Below are 14,987 nucleotides of genomic sequence, written 5' to 3'. Positions count from 1 at the left end.
CTGCAGCATGGGCAGCAGGAGAAGGATGGTTATTGGGGTGCATGGGGATCCCATGGCCCAGCAACTCCCAGCTTGGCTTTAGCAGAGTACTAGGGGGTCAGTGAGCTGCCCCAGTGACCCCACTGCCCAGTGTCAGCTGTCTGCCTGGCTGGGGAATGTGGCCCAGCCAGTTCTCCTATCACCTGCCTCTTCTCACCTTTCGAGGGAAACCGCTTCATGTGCCACCAACACCCTCCCCCCCGCAAGATTCACCCTCCCCATTCCCAGCCTCCCCCCCCGCCCCAGGCACATTGGACCCTCGCTCTGTCGCCAGGTCCCGTGTGACTGAGAACTCCCCCACCCGTGTTTCTGTGACACGGGGCTGCTGCCATATGCCGAATGGGGGGATGTGTCCCAAAATGGCCAGGGAGCTTTCTCAAGGGTACTCACCGGGTTCTGCTGTGCGTGTGTGTGTGTGTTAGTATGTGCAGCTCAACTCCACGGTGTGTGTGTATCTATAGCTAAACTCCAGGGTGTTTGTGTGTATATAGCTGGACTCCGGTGTGAGTGTGTGAGTGTGTGTGTGTGTGTGTACCTCAGGGGTGTGTGGGGTCCCTTATGTTGTCTTTGTTTGTAAATGGCCAAGGAGAGAACAGCCCAAGGAAATTTACAGTATTCTTGGGGTTATTTATCTTGTATCATTCTGAGTAATGAGAGATAGATCCGTCCTAGACAGACAGACACCATATAGACAGATGGAGACAGTACAGGCAGACACAATCTAGATAGACACAATCTAGAGAGACAGACAGACACAGTATTGACAGATGGTTGGATTGCACACGTTAAGAGACAGACAGCCTACGCAGGCAGAATTTAGACAGAGGGGCAGACACCATCTTGACCGACAGACGCAATCTCGACAGATGGGTGTATATAATCGAGACAGACCGATGCAGCTGAGACAGACAGACATATATTTTGTTACTAGTATTCTCTGTATTATTGTAGGACCTATGACACCCAGATATAGGCCAGGAGTCCTTTGTGCCAGGTGCTACCCAGACTCCAGCAGAGATCAGGGCCCCGTGGTGCCAGGCGCTGCCCAGACCCACAGTGGGAGCCAGTCCCTGCCCCGAATGGCTCACAGTCCGAACCAGCATTTCTCAAATGTGGCGATCGTGGCTGCATGTGGCCACCAGTTGATTTTTTTGTGACCACAACAGCTTCCTGGGAGGAGATGGGGCAGGAAGGGCTGCGGAAAGAAGCTGCCCTCCCCGCAGCACCCAGCTCTTGCTTCTGGACATGCTGCCTTGGTGTTTGCTGGTACTGCCCGCAGGGATCAGCGCTCTGCACCGCGCAGCCTCCTCGGGGGCTCCGGGTAGCTGCTCTGGAGACACGTGTGGCCAGTGTGCGCAACGCCAGAGGAACCTGCAACTCTGCAGGTGGTTGATGCGTTCCCAACCCACCTTCCCGGGATCTCCGGCTTTGTGCTTTAGCTGCAGGGGGCCGGGGCTGGGCCTTCAGCTGTATTTAAATCTTCCCCAGGCCTGTTCCACAAATATGGAAGTCAAATTATGCCTGTGCACCAAAGTGCCCCGACAAACACTGAGATGTTAAGTTTTAAAGTTGCCTTGTAAACACCATAAACCCTAAATGGGCAGGTGGAGCTGATCTACATAGGCGTGGTTGTCTGTCTAGTCACAAAGCATTTTCATTGGCTAATCTCTGGGTTTACATCTCGCACCACTGTAGCTCCGTAAGCGGCTATTGGCTAACGTCATCGTCGGCAAAATCACCGCGTGGTGTTTGGGTAGGTTGAGCTCGTTCTTGGCAGACGGCAAAAGAGTTAAAAACGCGAACGGATATCAGAAAGTTTGTCAAAATATCAGAGCCGGGAAATGACCCGGAATGTGATACAGAGACAGTCCCACAGGAGCCACCTGCCACTAAGAAAAGCAGGACATGGAAGGAAGAAAAATAAACGTTTCAGGACCAGCGGGAAAGGCAGTTTCTTGTGTTTCTGAAGCCATCTGATTCTGTCTCTGAGCAAGTGGCAGTGTGCGCTGTTTGGAAGAAAGAAATGTATCAAATTAAAGTTGACACAATGCAATGTCACCATAGCACTCATGCAGGGGAAGTTGAAGAGAATTACCGCGGTGAGTTTCAGGGGCACAAACTGTTACGGGAGGCAAAAACCGAGCTTGAAAGACAACAGCGATGACTCAGCAATTTTTTTGATTCAAGTGTATTGGATTTGGGTGGCTACTTTTAAAGCTGCACTACTGTTGGGGGAAAGCAAGGAAACCATTCAGCAACGGAGACTTCATGAAGAAAATTGCTCTTGGCTGTGCAACAAGAAAGTTACACTTTCCAGAGAGGTACCGCTGAGCAGCAACATTTTGCAGAGGATCCCGAGAGATCTGGTGAATTTTCGACACAACGAAATAGCCGGAAAAGTCGCAGCAAGCCCTTTCTACAGCCGGTGCTTGGAGGAGATCCTTGATGTCACGAGGAATCCCAAGGTAATCGTATGCATTCGTTTTTTTGGTGGTGTGGAAGTAGAGCAAGAACTGACAGGGATTTGAAGGGGATTTCAATGCAAACAGTCTCTTCTGTGAGCAAAAGTCAGGCTAATAACGCGAGATTTGTAGAAGCGAGGATTGTGTGAGGCGAGTGGGAAAGAACTGTTTGAGAAGTTGTTGCGACCTTGTGTAGATAAGATGGAATGTAGACTAGAGTATAAATAGATGTGAAAAATAAGATATCAGGATGACCTATGTATGAACAAAATGCAGCTGTTGCTCATTATTGTCTGTAACAAAAGGTATAACTGCTTGCGGTAATTGTTTACCTAGAGAGAGACCTGCCTAGGAGGGGGAGACCCTGTGTCCTAGTGCACTCTCTTCCTCTATGCAATTGCTTCAGAATAAGGTATCTGACTTTGCTGCACCCAACCAGAGAGCGAGAACTCTGTTTTTCTCCGACAATGGTGATCGCCACTGTTTCTCAGAAAGTGTTTTATGTCAGGCGAGCCTCAGCGATAGGCCAGCCGGCCAACGCATTTTTCAGTGCGTTCAGGTGAGAATGGAGGAGGGCTTTGACAATCTGTGAGGCGTGACAGCTGATGGGGCCGTGGCTATGCAAGGTGCACCAGTCGGGGTGGTGAACGGCTTCCCAGAAAGCTGCCCTCAGAAACGTTTTGGGTTTCACTGGTAGGACCACCAAGAAGTACTCACCAGCCAGGCCTCAATGAAAAGTGTGGATGAGGTTGAAATCCTTAGTGAAAAAGTGCATCAGTGCTGTTAACGCCAGCGGCGTCAATGAAGGGAGATTCGCAGCTCTGTGTGAAACGGGCTGCGAGACACATAACATGCCGCTGAATTACCACCCATTCCAATGGCTTAGTTTTAATAACAGCATACAGAGGCTGTCGGAGCTCCGGGAAGAGCTGGTCGAGGGTCTCAGCACAGTTTCACTGCAACTGTCCCAAAAGCTTGCTTGCTCTTTTTGAAAGAGTTTTCACCAAAGCTTGCTTCCTTGAACCTGGAGCTTCAGAAACCTCAGCTAACGAATTATAACATTCAAAAACCTAGGATTCTAGGCTCCTAGCTTTAGCCATATGGGGCAAGGGGGCTCATGGACCCACTGAAATGACTTACATCCCACCAGTGGTCCATGGGCCCCCGCTTGAGAACCACTGCTCTAACTCACTAAAACTGCCTCCCCTGCCAGAGCTGGGGAGAGAACCCAGGAGTCCTGGCACCCAGCTCCCCATGTGCGAACCCATTAGACCCCCCTCCCCTCCCAGCCCCATAATCATGCCCTGTCTCTTCCATTGCAGGGCTGGTGTTAAATTCGCAGCTCAGAAACCAAGCAGTGGCCCTATCCCCAGGGCAGCGCTGGCCAGCAGGAGGGGGCTGAGAAGCAGCGGGGTGGGTGCTGGAGTGTAGCCGGCATTAGGATGACTCCTAATGGTGACATTCACCACCCCGGATTCCACACTGGGGAGCTGCTGCTGGATCCAGTCGGAGTAGGCGGAGACCCGGGTATAGACCCCGGGACGGTAGGGGAGCCCACAGCCTTCTCCCCAGCTCACGATGCCGATCAGGAACCAGGAGCCAGCCTGGGAACAAATGAGGGGTCCCCCAGAATCCCCCTAGAGAGAGATGGAGAACCAGTTACACCGGTGCTCTGTAATCCCAATCTGCAGCCCCAGGGGACTACCCCCACCAGCTCTGCCGGTGTCCCTCAAGCCCGACCCGCAGCCCCCTCCAATCGGAGACATGGGCTCCTGGATCTCCTGGGATGTCCCTGAATTCATTCACCTGGCAGGAGTCCTTCCCTCCTTCGGTGTAGCCAGCACACACCATGTCGTCTTTGATGGGGCGCGACCCCGGGGACCCTGTGATGGATATGCTATAGAGGTCATTGCACGTCTGAGCATCCATGAGTGAGACCTGAACCTCCTGCAGAGTGCGGGGAGCAGGGAGACTTTCTGTGGAGAAAAATTACACCTCATCAGGGCCCACCTCAGCCATCTCCACCCGGGACAGGATCATCCCTGACTGTCTGTCCAGGTGTCTTACCACTTGTCTGGATATTCCCCCAGCCGGTGACCCAGCACAGGGTGCCATTCGCGATGGAATCACTGCGGTCAGGAAGGCAGACGGGGAGGATGTAGGTGGTGTAGAGAAGGGGCCTGCTTAGGTGCACCAGGGCTATGTCTGAGGCATAGCTGCTGGGGTCGTAGTCGCTGTGGATTATGACCTGTGACACAGCAGAGGTGAAGGCGTTTGCGCTCGGGATATTCAGCTGGTATTTCCCAAGGGAAACAGAGTAACCAGTGAGGGGCAGATTCCTAAGAGAGGGGAAGACATTGGGCAGGAGTCTGTTATTATACTCGCTACCACGGAGTCGAAACGCAGCCACCACTGGGATGGGGCAGATGGGGAACAGCCTGTGGCGAAGTGGGAACTTTCTGTAGTATTTTTATGAATCCTCTATGTGCCTCGGTTTCCCTATTGGGTGCAAAAGTGTTAAGTCTCTCAGTGGGGCAACACAGGAGAACCGGGCAGAGGGGTTCTGTTACATTGCTCTCTGGTGTGGACTGAAGAGGTCCTTACAGGACCGCCTGAGGCTGACCACATATCACTGGGGAAGATGAGAAGAGAATGAAAACCGCCGTGGCCAGAACATTGAGACCCAGCAACCTAAGACCTGGAGGAAGCTGGATTCCTTCCGCGTCTCCACAGGGAAGGTGAGCAGAAGCTAGCCGAGAACAAAGGACTGAGAGCTGACAGCAGGGGGATAAGGTTTGGGGGAGGCTCAATGGATATGTCTACACTGCACTAAAAACCCTGCGGTGCCGAGTGTTCAAGCCCGGGCTAGCTGCCCCAGGCCAACTGCGGCTGTACCACGGGTCTCTCATTGCAGGGTAAACGTACCCCAAGAGACAGCGGCTGAATGGAGCCCAGAGCAGGCTGGGGAGCGCTGGCTTGGCCAGATGGCCTCTATTTCCACCGTGGTTTCTCTGGGCTAACCTAAGGGTTTCCCCGAGTCGTGGTCCAGTTGATTAATTAACCAGACCCTGGTCTGACAACGTTGCCTGACGTCACTGCAAGTCCTGGCTGAGGTGCACTGGACAAGTCTCCAGCAGGGCTCTGTCTCCCTTGGACTCACTGGGCAGAGCGCAGGAATTGAAGCAGGAGGCCCGGAGCCCAGTGGCTCAGTCATGGAGGGGGTGGGGCCACGGGGCTGAGCCCGAAGGCAGAGTGGGTCCCACGGGGGTCTGGCACACTGAAGGGTTCCTGCAGGGGATTGTTTAAAAGCTGGCCTATAGCTGCACAGAGGCACCACACAGGGGTGCCCCTGCCCAGCGTTGAGATGCAGCCACCTCTGGGGTGGGACAGTTAGGGAACAGGCTGGGGGCACTCACCGATTGAAGCAATGAGCCGCAGACACCACCCATTCCCCTGTGATGAGGGACCCTCCGCAGATGTGGACTCCATTGTATCGGATGCTGGCCTGCCAGGGCCAAGCCCCGTTCTGGGCATTCTGCCCTCCTACGATACGGCTGGAGGCCACAGAGTGCCCGCAGGCTGGGGAGAAAGGTGGGGAGGGGTGTGAATAGAACCCAGAAGTCCTGGCTCCCATCCCCACTGCTCTAACCCACCAGACCCCACTCCCCTCCCAGAGCCGCGGAGAGAACCCAGGAGTCCTGGCTCCCAGCCCCCCCCTGCTCTAACCCACTAGACCCCACTCCCCTCCCAGAGCTGGGGAGAGAACCCAGGAGTCCTGACTCACAGTCCCCTGCCCTCCCCCCCCGCCAGCTCTATGCACTAGACCCCACTTCCCTCCCCTCCAAGATCTGGGAATAGAAAGTGTCCAGATTCCTTACTTGACTGGAATTCCTCAGCACCTAGAAGAGAAAGAGATGGATGAGTGAGGTGTGAAAAACACACACAGCCCAGACGCCTGCCAGCAGGGGGCAGCGCTGCACACACACACACACACACACACACACACACACACGCACGCACGCACGCACGCACGATTTCCACAAGCAGATCCCAGACATTTCTTCTCTCACAACCCCAACTGACACCCTTCCCCCCATGGCCTTCCCCCATGCCTCCCATGAGGTGGGGGTGGTTCTCTGGCCGGGACGTGACCCCCCAGGAAGTGAGGTATGTAGGGGGCCATAGTTTGATAGAGGCTTTTCTTCTCTGGCTGAGATTTCCCACAGACAGTCCAGACCACAGATCCAGGGTGTCTGCCCCATAACTGCCCCCTATGGATGATGGGGGAAGGGCCCATTCTCTCAGCTATGGTTTTGAATCCCCTGCTCAACCTTGATGAGCTATTCCCTGCCCCATGCCCCACACATCCACCCCAGCCCCACTTATCCATCCCCTCTCTGCCCCCCCGAACCCTACATCTCTCTTCCTTTGCCACCTACAACCTACCCTTCCCACAGGCCCTCGCCCTGCCCCCCAAAACCATCTCCCCTTTCCCCTAACCCTCACTTCCATCCCCTCCCGCCCAGTGTAAGTGCTGAGAACCCCACCCCTGGCCTTTCCCTCTTGAAACCCACAGAGGGCAGAGTCCTCCAGCAGGGAGTGCCACAAGTTATTGGCAGAGGGAGTAATTCCTCATGGACAGTTCCAGTCCACTTGTGCTTGAAGGTGTGAGGGACAGAAACCCACTCCCCTCACAGGGTTGGGGAGAGAACCCAGGAGTCCTGGCTCCCAGTCCCCCCTGCTCTAATTCACCAGACCCCACTCCTTTCCCAGAGCTGGAGACAGAACCCAGGAGTCCTGACTCCCAATTCCCCGCCCCCAACCCACCAGACCTCATTCCCCTGCCAGAGCTGTGGAGAGAACCCAGGAGTCCTGGCTCCCAGCCCCCCGATCTAACCCACCAGACCCCACTCCCCTCCCAGAGCTGGAGACAGAACCCAGGAGTCCTGGCTCCCAGCCCCCCCAATCTAACCCACCAGACCCCACTCCCCTCCCAGAGCTGGAGACAGAACCCAGGAGTCTTGGATCCCAGCACCCCTGCTCTAACCACTAGCCCCCGCTCTCCACCCCCACAGTCCCTGTTCTGTCCCTTTCCGATCCTCATCCCTCTTCCCAGCAGATTCCCAAGGTCAGGACCCCAGCAGACCCCGCACTCACCCTCCAGAAGGGGCAGCAGCAGCAGGAACAGGGCGGCCAGCAGGCAGCTGAGAACACCCATGATACCGGCTCCCGCAACTCCAGCCGGCTCCTCCGAGGGCTAGGACCAAAACCCAGACCGGGAGGACAAAGTCACCGGCTGCAATTTACAGGCTGCACGTCACATTCACAAACAGAGTATAAAACCACAAGGCAGGTAAGTTCATGAGAGGTGCCGATAGCAGCTCCACCCATCCCAGAGCTGGGATAGAACCCAGGCGTCCTGACTCCCAGCCCCGCTCTCACTCTCTAACCTAGTAGAGCCCACTCTCCTTGCAACTGAACCCAGGAATGCAACTTGCTAGCCTCTACTCACCTCCCATAGGACCCAGGCGTCCTGGCTCCCAGCCCCCACTTACTCTGGGACATAGGTCGTAGGAAAAGGATGGTTACGGGCTCACAGGGTGCTCTCATGTGTAACCCTTCTGCCAGTTGGAGCCGGCAGCAACCGGGGCTGGGTTCAGTATCTAGGGGTTCCTTTTCAACCATACAACACAGAACTGGCTCGAGCCACCACCCAGTGACCTGGGACATTTACCCACCACCCCTGGGCGCCTCTGAGAGGCAATACTTCTCCTCTCGCAAGCCCAGAGTCTGAGTGTAGAAAAGAAACTTTTATTGAACGGAGAGAAGTCACCCGACATTAATTAGGGAAAATGCCCCAAGCAGGATTCATAATCATAAAGCTGTGAGCAGGACTCCCACCCCAGACTGCGTGGGGCAGTGCCTTCCGCCTCATGTTCTTCCACCAAAAGTTCCTTTACTGTACCCCGCCTTGCTCCCTCACCACACCCCACTCACAGGGGTTGTCCTTGGTCAGAGAGGCCCCACGGTTCAGAGGTGCATCTGTGTGAGTTCACCTCCCACCCGGGGAAGAAGGTACCTTGCTTGCTCGGCCCTCTGAGTCCTTGCTCTGGCTGGCTGCCCTGCCAGCGGCTGTTCCTCTCCTTTGGCCACCCCGCCAGCCACTCGTCCACCAGTCACCTTGTACTGCCACCTGCTGTGACCTCGTCAGGTCCGTCTCTTAGTGATTGACAGCTCTTTGCAGGCGGGGCAGACACACTGCCCCACTAGCAGCGATTTCCCCTCTCATTTGAGCACTTTAAAATAACAAAAGGCTCCGAATGAACTTTGACCAGTCAGGAGGAACAGGTTCAACTAGACTGAGAACTCTGAGGGAGAAACTGCACCTCCTAGCAAAGACACCTGGGCCCACCCCTTTTACTTTCACAGGGCTTGGGCATTCGAGCCCCTGGCTTAACGAGGTCCTTTCAGCAGAGGGTGACCCCCTCATTTGGGACAGGTTAAGCACAGTTCTGCCCACCTTTATTCGTACAATAAAGGCAACAACATTGATAACATTTCACTATCCCTGCATTCAGTACTAAAGTGATTTCTATCCCAACACCAGCCAAAGTTGATCACTTTGAGCAACACAGCTCCTGTCTGCTGGATATCTTGGCAGAGTAGGTGTGGTCACGTCAATACAATTTGCTCCTCAAGTCTCTCCTGCTCCCAGCTGTCAGGGGAGAGCTCTTTCAGACCCTGCTTGTACATGGCACAGTAGCTCCCAGCTTGGCTTCCGCTGGGGACTAGGGGGTCGGTGAGCTGCCTCAGTGACCCCAATCCCCGGTGTCAGCTGTCTGCCTTGCCTGGGAATGTCGCCCAGCCAGTCCCCCCATCGCCTCCCTCTTCTCACCCTTCTAGGGAAACCGCTTCTTGGGCCTCCACCCCGACCCCTGTTTTCATTCTTCCTGTATCCAGCCTGCCCCCTGTCACAGCCGTATTGGCCCCTCGGTCCTTCCCTGGGTCCCGTGCAGTTGACACCTCCCCCTTGTGTTTCCACAACTTGATGCCACTGGCAGGTGCAGAATGGGGTGATGTCTCCTGAAATGGCCAGGAAGCCTTCCCAAGGGGACTCACCTGGTTCTGCTGTGTGCGTCTCTGTGTGTGTGTGTGGCTAAACTCCAGAGTGTCTGTGTGTGTGTGTGTGTACCTCAGGGGTGTGTGGGTCCTTTGTGTTGTGTTTGTTGTGTAAATGACCAAGGATAGAACAGCCTGAGGAAATTCACAGTATTCTTGGGGTTATTTACTTTGTATCATTCTGAGTAATGAGAGATAGACCTGTCCTAGACAGACAGACACCATATAGACAAATGGTGACGGTACAGACAGACACAATCTAGATAGACACAATCTAAACCAACAGACAGACCCAATAGAGACACATGGTTTTATGCAACACATTAAGAGACAGACAACCTAGACAGGCAGAATTTCGACAGAGGGGCAGAAACAATCTTGACAGACAGACAAGGCAAACTAGACAGCCAGGCATATACAGTCTAGACAGCCAGATGCAGTTGAGACAGACAGACATATCTTTTATTACTAGTATTTTCTGTAGTATTGTAGGACCTACGACACCTGAACATGGGCCCGGAATCCTTTGTGCCAGGTGCAGCACAGACTACAACTGAGATCAGTGCCCCATTGCGCTGGCTCTGCCCAGACCCACGGTGGGAGCCATTCCCTGCCCCGAAGGGCTCACTTTCTAAACACACAAAGTCACATTTATTCCCCCCTTTTTACATCTACTGGAACTGAGACTCAGAGAGACCTGGGACTTGTTGAATGTCGCACAGGGAGTCTTTGGCAGAGCCAGGGATAGAACCCCGGAGTCCTGATCCCAACTCCTGCTCTAACCCACCAGATCTCAATCCCCTCTGAAAGCCAGAGATAGAACCCAGGCGTCCTGACACCCAGTCCCCTCCCCCAATCACTAACCCACTAGATCCCACTCCCCTCCCAGCCCTATAATCATGAGTTGTAATTATGATGGCTTGTCTTTTCCATGACAGGGATGATTGTTAAATTAGCATCTTAGAAAGTGCTGGCACCATCCCCGGGACAGCGCTGGCCAGCAGGAGGGGGCCGAGAAGCAGCGGGGTGGGTGCTGGAGTGTAGCCGGCATTGGACTGACTGCTAATGGTGACATTCACCACCCCAAATTCCACACTGGGGAGCTGCTGCTGGATCCAGTCGGAGTAGGCGGAGACCCGGGTATAGACCCCGGGACGGTAGGGGAGGCCACAGCCTTCTCCCCAGCTCACGATGCCAATCAGGAACCAGGAGCCAGCCTGGGAACAAACGAGGGGTCCCCCAGAATCCCCCTAGAAAGAGAAGGAGAACCAGTTAGACCAGTGCCCTTCAATCCCAATCTGCAGCCCCGGGGGACTACATACCTTACCCCCACCAACTCTTCCGGTGTCCCTCAGTCCTGACCCTCAGCCCCTTCCAATCGCAGACATGGGCTCCTGGATCTCCTGGGATATCCCTGAATTCATTCACCTGGCAGGAATCCTGCCCTCCTCTGGTGTAGCCAGCACACACCATGTCGTCTTTGATGGGGCGTGACCCCGGGGACCCTGTGATGGATATGCTATAGAGGTCATTGCACGTCTGGGCATCTATGAGTGGGACCTGAACCTCCTGCAGAGTGTGGGGAGCAGGGAGACTTTCTGTGGAGAAAAAATACACCTCATCAGGGCCCACCTCAGCCATCTCCACCCGGGACAGGATCATCCCTGACTGTCTGTTCCCCTGCAGAGATGGAGGTGCCCCATCTGGGCCCACCTAGGTAGGTCAGGTGAGAACAGGAATTTTTAAGCACACAAGGAGTCCTGACTCCCAGCCAACCCGCTCTAACCTAGCACACCCCACTTCCCTCCCCAAGCTAGGGATAGAACCCAGGAGTCCTGGCTCCCAGCCCCTCCTGCTGTAACTCACTAGACCCCACTCCCCAACCAGCACCGCATCCTGTCTCCCATTGGAGGATCTCTGCTCTTCAGCAGCCGTTGGGCTTTGTGTTGCCTGTTTGGGCTGCGGCCGCTACTTGGCGACATGACTCATGCAGCAGACACAGCCCTGGCTCAAGGGTTCTCCCATGTCGCCTTTGGGGGACCCCCACCCCACACAGGCTCTCCAGGTGTCTTACCATCCATCTGGACTTTCCCCCAGCCGGTGACCCAGCACAGGGTGCCATTCGCGATGGAATCACTGCGGTCAGGAAGGCAGACAGGGAGGATGTAGGTGGTGTAGAGAAGGGGCCTGCTTAGGTGCACCAGGGCTATGTCTGAGGCATAGCTGCTGGGGTTGTAGTCGCTGTGGATTATGACCTGTGACACGGCAGAGGTGAAGGCGTTTGCGCTCGGGATATTCAGCTGGTATTCCCCAAGGGAAACAGAGTAATCAGTGACAGGCAGACTCCTAGGAGAGGGGGAGACATTGGGCAGGAGTTTGTTATTATATTCGCTACCACAGAACAGGAATGCAGCCACCTCTGGGGTGGGGCATCTGGGGAACAGCTGCATGTAACATCACATAGGATGGCTTGCCTGGGGCTGAGATGTAGCTACCGCTGGGGTGGGGTAGATGGGGAACAGCCTGTGGTAAAGTGGGAATTTTCTGTAATATTTTTATGAATCCTCTATGTGCTTCAGTTTCCTCATTGGGTGTAAAAGGGTTAAGTCTCTCAATGGGGCAGCACAGGAGAAACAAGGGGGAGAGGGGTGACACTGCTTTCTGGCATGGACTGTGCGGGTCATTGCAGGCCCAGCCAAGGACAACCCTATGTCAATGTGGAATCTGAGAAGAGGATGAAAACTGCAATAGCCAGAAGATTGAGATCTAGGAACCAGCGAGCCTGAGGAAGGTGGATTCCTTCCGCATATCTGCAGGGATCTGAGCAGAAGCTAGCCGAGAAGAAAGGACTGAGAGCTGACAGCCGGGGGATAAAGGGTTGGCCAAGGTTTGGGAGAGGCCAGGGGTGACGCCGGAGTCCTGAGCAGGGGGCGTGGCCTCAACCAGAAGAGGCGGGGCCTTTAAATACCCGGGCCTTTAAAATCAAGATTTAAAGGCCCGGGGCTCCGGCAGTGGGGCTCTGGCGGTGATTTACCTGGTCCTTTAAAGCGCCTCCCGAGGGTAGCGGTGGCAGGGTTCCGCGGTGATTTAAAGGGCCAGGGGCGCCGGCCGCTGCAGGGAGCCCCGGGCTCTTTAAATCGCTAGCCTGGGGAATCTGGTCTGGTCCGGAACGGCAAACTGGCTCTTGCTGGTACACCGTACTGGACCGGACCGACTTACTTTCACCTCTGGGAGAGGCACAACAGATATGTCTACACTGCAGTAAAAAAACCCTGCGGTGCCTAGTGTTCAAGCCCGGGTTAGCTGCCCCAGGCCAACTGCGGCTGTGCCACGGGTCTCTCATTGCAGGGTAAACGTACCCCAAGAGACAGCGGCTGAATGGAGCCCAGAGCAGGCTGGGGAGCGCTGGCTTGGCCAGATGGCCTCTATTTCCACCGTGGTTTCTCTGGGCTAACCTAAGGATTTCCCCGAGTCGTGGTCCAGTTGATTAATTAACCAGACCCTGGTCTGACAACGTTGCCTGACGTCACTGCAAGTCCTGGCTGAGGTGCACTGGCCAAGTCTCCAGCAGGGCTCTGTCTCCCTTGGACTCACTGGGCAGAGCGCAGGAATTGAAGCAGGAGGCCCGGAGCCCAGCGGCTCAGTCATGGAAGGGGTGGGGCCACGGGGCCGAGCCCGAAGGCAGAGTGGGTCCCACGGGGGTCTGGCACACTGAAGGGTTCCTGCAGGGGATTGTTTAAAAGCTGGCCTATAGCTGCACAGCGACACCACACAGGGGTGCCCCTGCCCAGCGTTGAGATGCAGCCACCTCTGGGGTGGGACAGTTAGGGAACAGGCTGGGGGCACTCACCGATTGAAGCAATGAGCCGCAGACACCACCCATTCCCCTGTGATGAGGGACCCTCCGCAGATGTGGAATCCTTGGTATCGGATGCTGGCCTGCCAGGGCCAAGCCCCGTTCTGGGCATTCTGCCCTCCTACGATACGGCTGGAGGCCACTGGCTGCCCACAGGCTGGGGAGAAAGGTGGGGAGGGGTGTGAATAGAACCCAGAAGTCCTGGCTCCCATCCCCACTGCTCTAACCCACCAGACCCCACTCCCCCCAGAGCTGGGGACAGAAAGTGTCCAGATTCCTTACTTGACTGGAACTCCTCAGCACCTAGAAAAGAAAGAGAGGGATGAGTGAGGTGTGAAAACTGCACATGGCTCTGAGCCCTCCAGCAGGGGGCAGCGCTGCACCCACGTACTCACGTGAATGCACACACACATGATTTTCACAGGCAGATCCCAGAAATTCCTCTTCCCACAACTCCACCAGGCCCCCTGGGAGCCATGGCCTGCCCCCATGTCTCCCATGAGTCCCCGACCTCCTCCCATGGGAGTGGGAATGGTTCTCTGGCCTCGGGTTTGACCCCCCAGGAAGTGGGGCATGTAGGGGGACATAGTCTGTTACAGGCTTTTCCCCTCTGGCTGAGATTCCCCACAGACAGCCCAGACCTTAAATCCAGGGTCTCTGCCCAATAACTTCCCCCTAATGGGTGATGGGGGAAGGGCCCATTCTCTCAGTCATGGTTTTGCATCCCCTGCTCAACCTCGATGAGCTCTTCCCTGCCCCATGCCCCACACATCCACCCCAACCCCACTTATCCATCCCCGCTCTGCCCCCTGAGCCCAAAACCAATCTCCCCTTCCTTTGCCACCCACATCCTACCCTTCCCACAGGCCCTCGCCCTGCCCCCCAAAATCATCTCCCCTTTCCCCTACCCTCACTTCCATCCTCTCCTGCCCAGTGTAAGTGCTGAGAACCCCACCCCTGGCCTTTCCCTCTTGAAACCCACAGAGGGCAGAGTCCTCCAGCAGGGAGTGCCACAAGTTATTGCAGAGAGAGTAATTCCTTATGGGCTTGAAGGTGTGAGGGACAGAAACCCATTCCTTTCCCAGAGCTGGGGATAGAACCCAGGAGTCCTGGCTCCCAGCCACCCCTGCTCTAACCCACTTGACCCCACTCCCCTCCCAGAGCTGGGGAGAGAACTCAGGAGTCCTGGCTCCCAGTCCCCCTCACATCCCTGTTCTGTCCCTTTCCAAACCTCATCCTTCATACCAGCACACTCCCACAGCCAGAAGGCATCAAATGCCAGGACCCCAGCAGACTCTGCACTCACCCTCCAGCAGGGGCAGCATGAGAACCAGGAACAAGGCGGCCAGCGGGCAGCTGAGAACACCCATGATACGGTTTCCCCAACTCCAGCCGGCTCCTCCGAGGGCTGGGACCAAAGCCCAGACCGGGAGGGCAAAGTCACTGGCTGCAATTAGGAGGCTACACGTCACATTCATAAACAAAGCTATAAAACTACAAGGCAGGTAAAT

At 55.5% G+C, this 14,987-nt stretch overlaps 2 protein-coding genes across 7 annotated transcripts in view; one reads left to right on the top strand and one right to left on the bottom strand.

The window, feature by feature from the left end:
- LOC128836232 (serine protease 27-like) overlaps positions 1 to 14,987 on the top strand; it is a 33,419-nt gene that overhangs the window by 10,142 nt on the left and 8,290 nt on the right. Inside the window, exons 2-4 of one of the 6 annotated variants that reach the window (XM_054026295.1) lie at positions 1,735 to 2,504; positions 5,108 to 5,239; positions 7,621 to 7,854. The exons of 1 other annotated variant lie outside the window; for it this stretch is intronic. The gene's annotated coding sequence lies outside the window, so the exon portion shown is untranslated. Of the gene's footprint in view, positions 1 to 1,734; positions 2,505 to 5,095; positions 5,240 to 7,617; positions 7,855 to 14,987 lie in introns of all 6 variants that reach the window. 4 more of the 6 variants (XM_054026296.1, XM_054026297.1, XM_054026298.1 and 1 more) reach the window with 4 other exon arrangements.
- The window catches only part of LOC128835530 (transmembrane protease serine 9-like), a 25,652-nt gene extending 10,665 nt beyond the window's left edge, over positions 1 to 14,987 (bottom strand). The window contains exons 1-14 of the mRNA XM_054025059.1: positions 14,783 to 14,987; positions 13,759 to 13,779; positions 13,471 to 13,633; positions 11,695 to 11,966; positions 11,049 to 11,218; positions 10,578 to 10,870; positions 7,659 to 7,758; positions 6,380 to 6,400; positions 5,917 to 6,204; positions 5,200 to 5,250; positions 4,569 to 4,749; positions 4,308 to 4,477; positions 3,968 to 4,105; positions 1,759 to 1,808 (exon numbers count right to left, since the gene is read on the bottom strand). Of these exons, the coding sequence (XP_053881034.1) occupies positions 1,759 to 1,808; positions 3,968 to 4,105; positions 4,308 to 4,477; positions 4,569 to 4,749; positions 5,200 to 5,250; positions 5,917 to 6,204; positions 6,380 to 6,400; positions 7,659 to 7,758; positions 10,578 to 10,870; positions 11,049 to 11,218; positions 11,695 to 11,966; positions 13,471 to 13,633; positions 13,759 to 13,779; positions 14,783 to 14,954 (2,090 nt within the window). The 5' untranslated portion in view covers positions 14,955 to 14,987. The remainder of the gene's footprint in view (positions 1 to 1,758; positions 1,809 to 3,967; positions 4,106 to 4,307; positions 4,478 to 4,568; positions 4,750 to 5,199; positions 5,251 to 5,916; positions 6,205 to 6,379; positions 6,401 to 7,658; positions 7,759 to 10,577; positions 10,871 to 11,048; positions 11,219 to 11,694; positions 11,967 to 13,470; positions 13,634 to 13,758; positions 13,780 to 14,782) is intronic.

This window comes from Malaclemys terrapin, chromosome 4, assembly GCF_027887155.1.
Source record: "Malaclemys terrapin pileata isolate rMalTer1 chromosome 4, rMalTer1.hap1, whole genome shotgun sequence".
In the NCBI taxonomy this organism is placed as follows: Eukaryota; Metazoa; Chordata; order Testudines; family Emydidae; genus Malaclemys; species Malaclemys terrapin.
The sequence above is the reverse complement of the archived record's forward strand: the minus strand, read 5'-3'. Positions and strand labels throughout refer to the sequence as shown.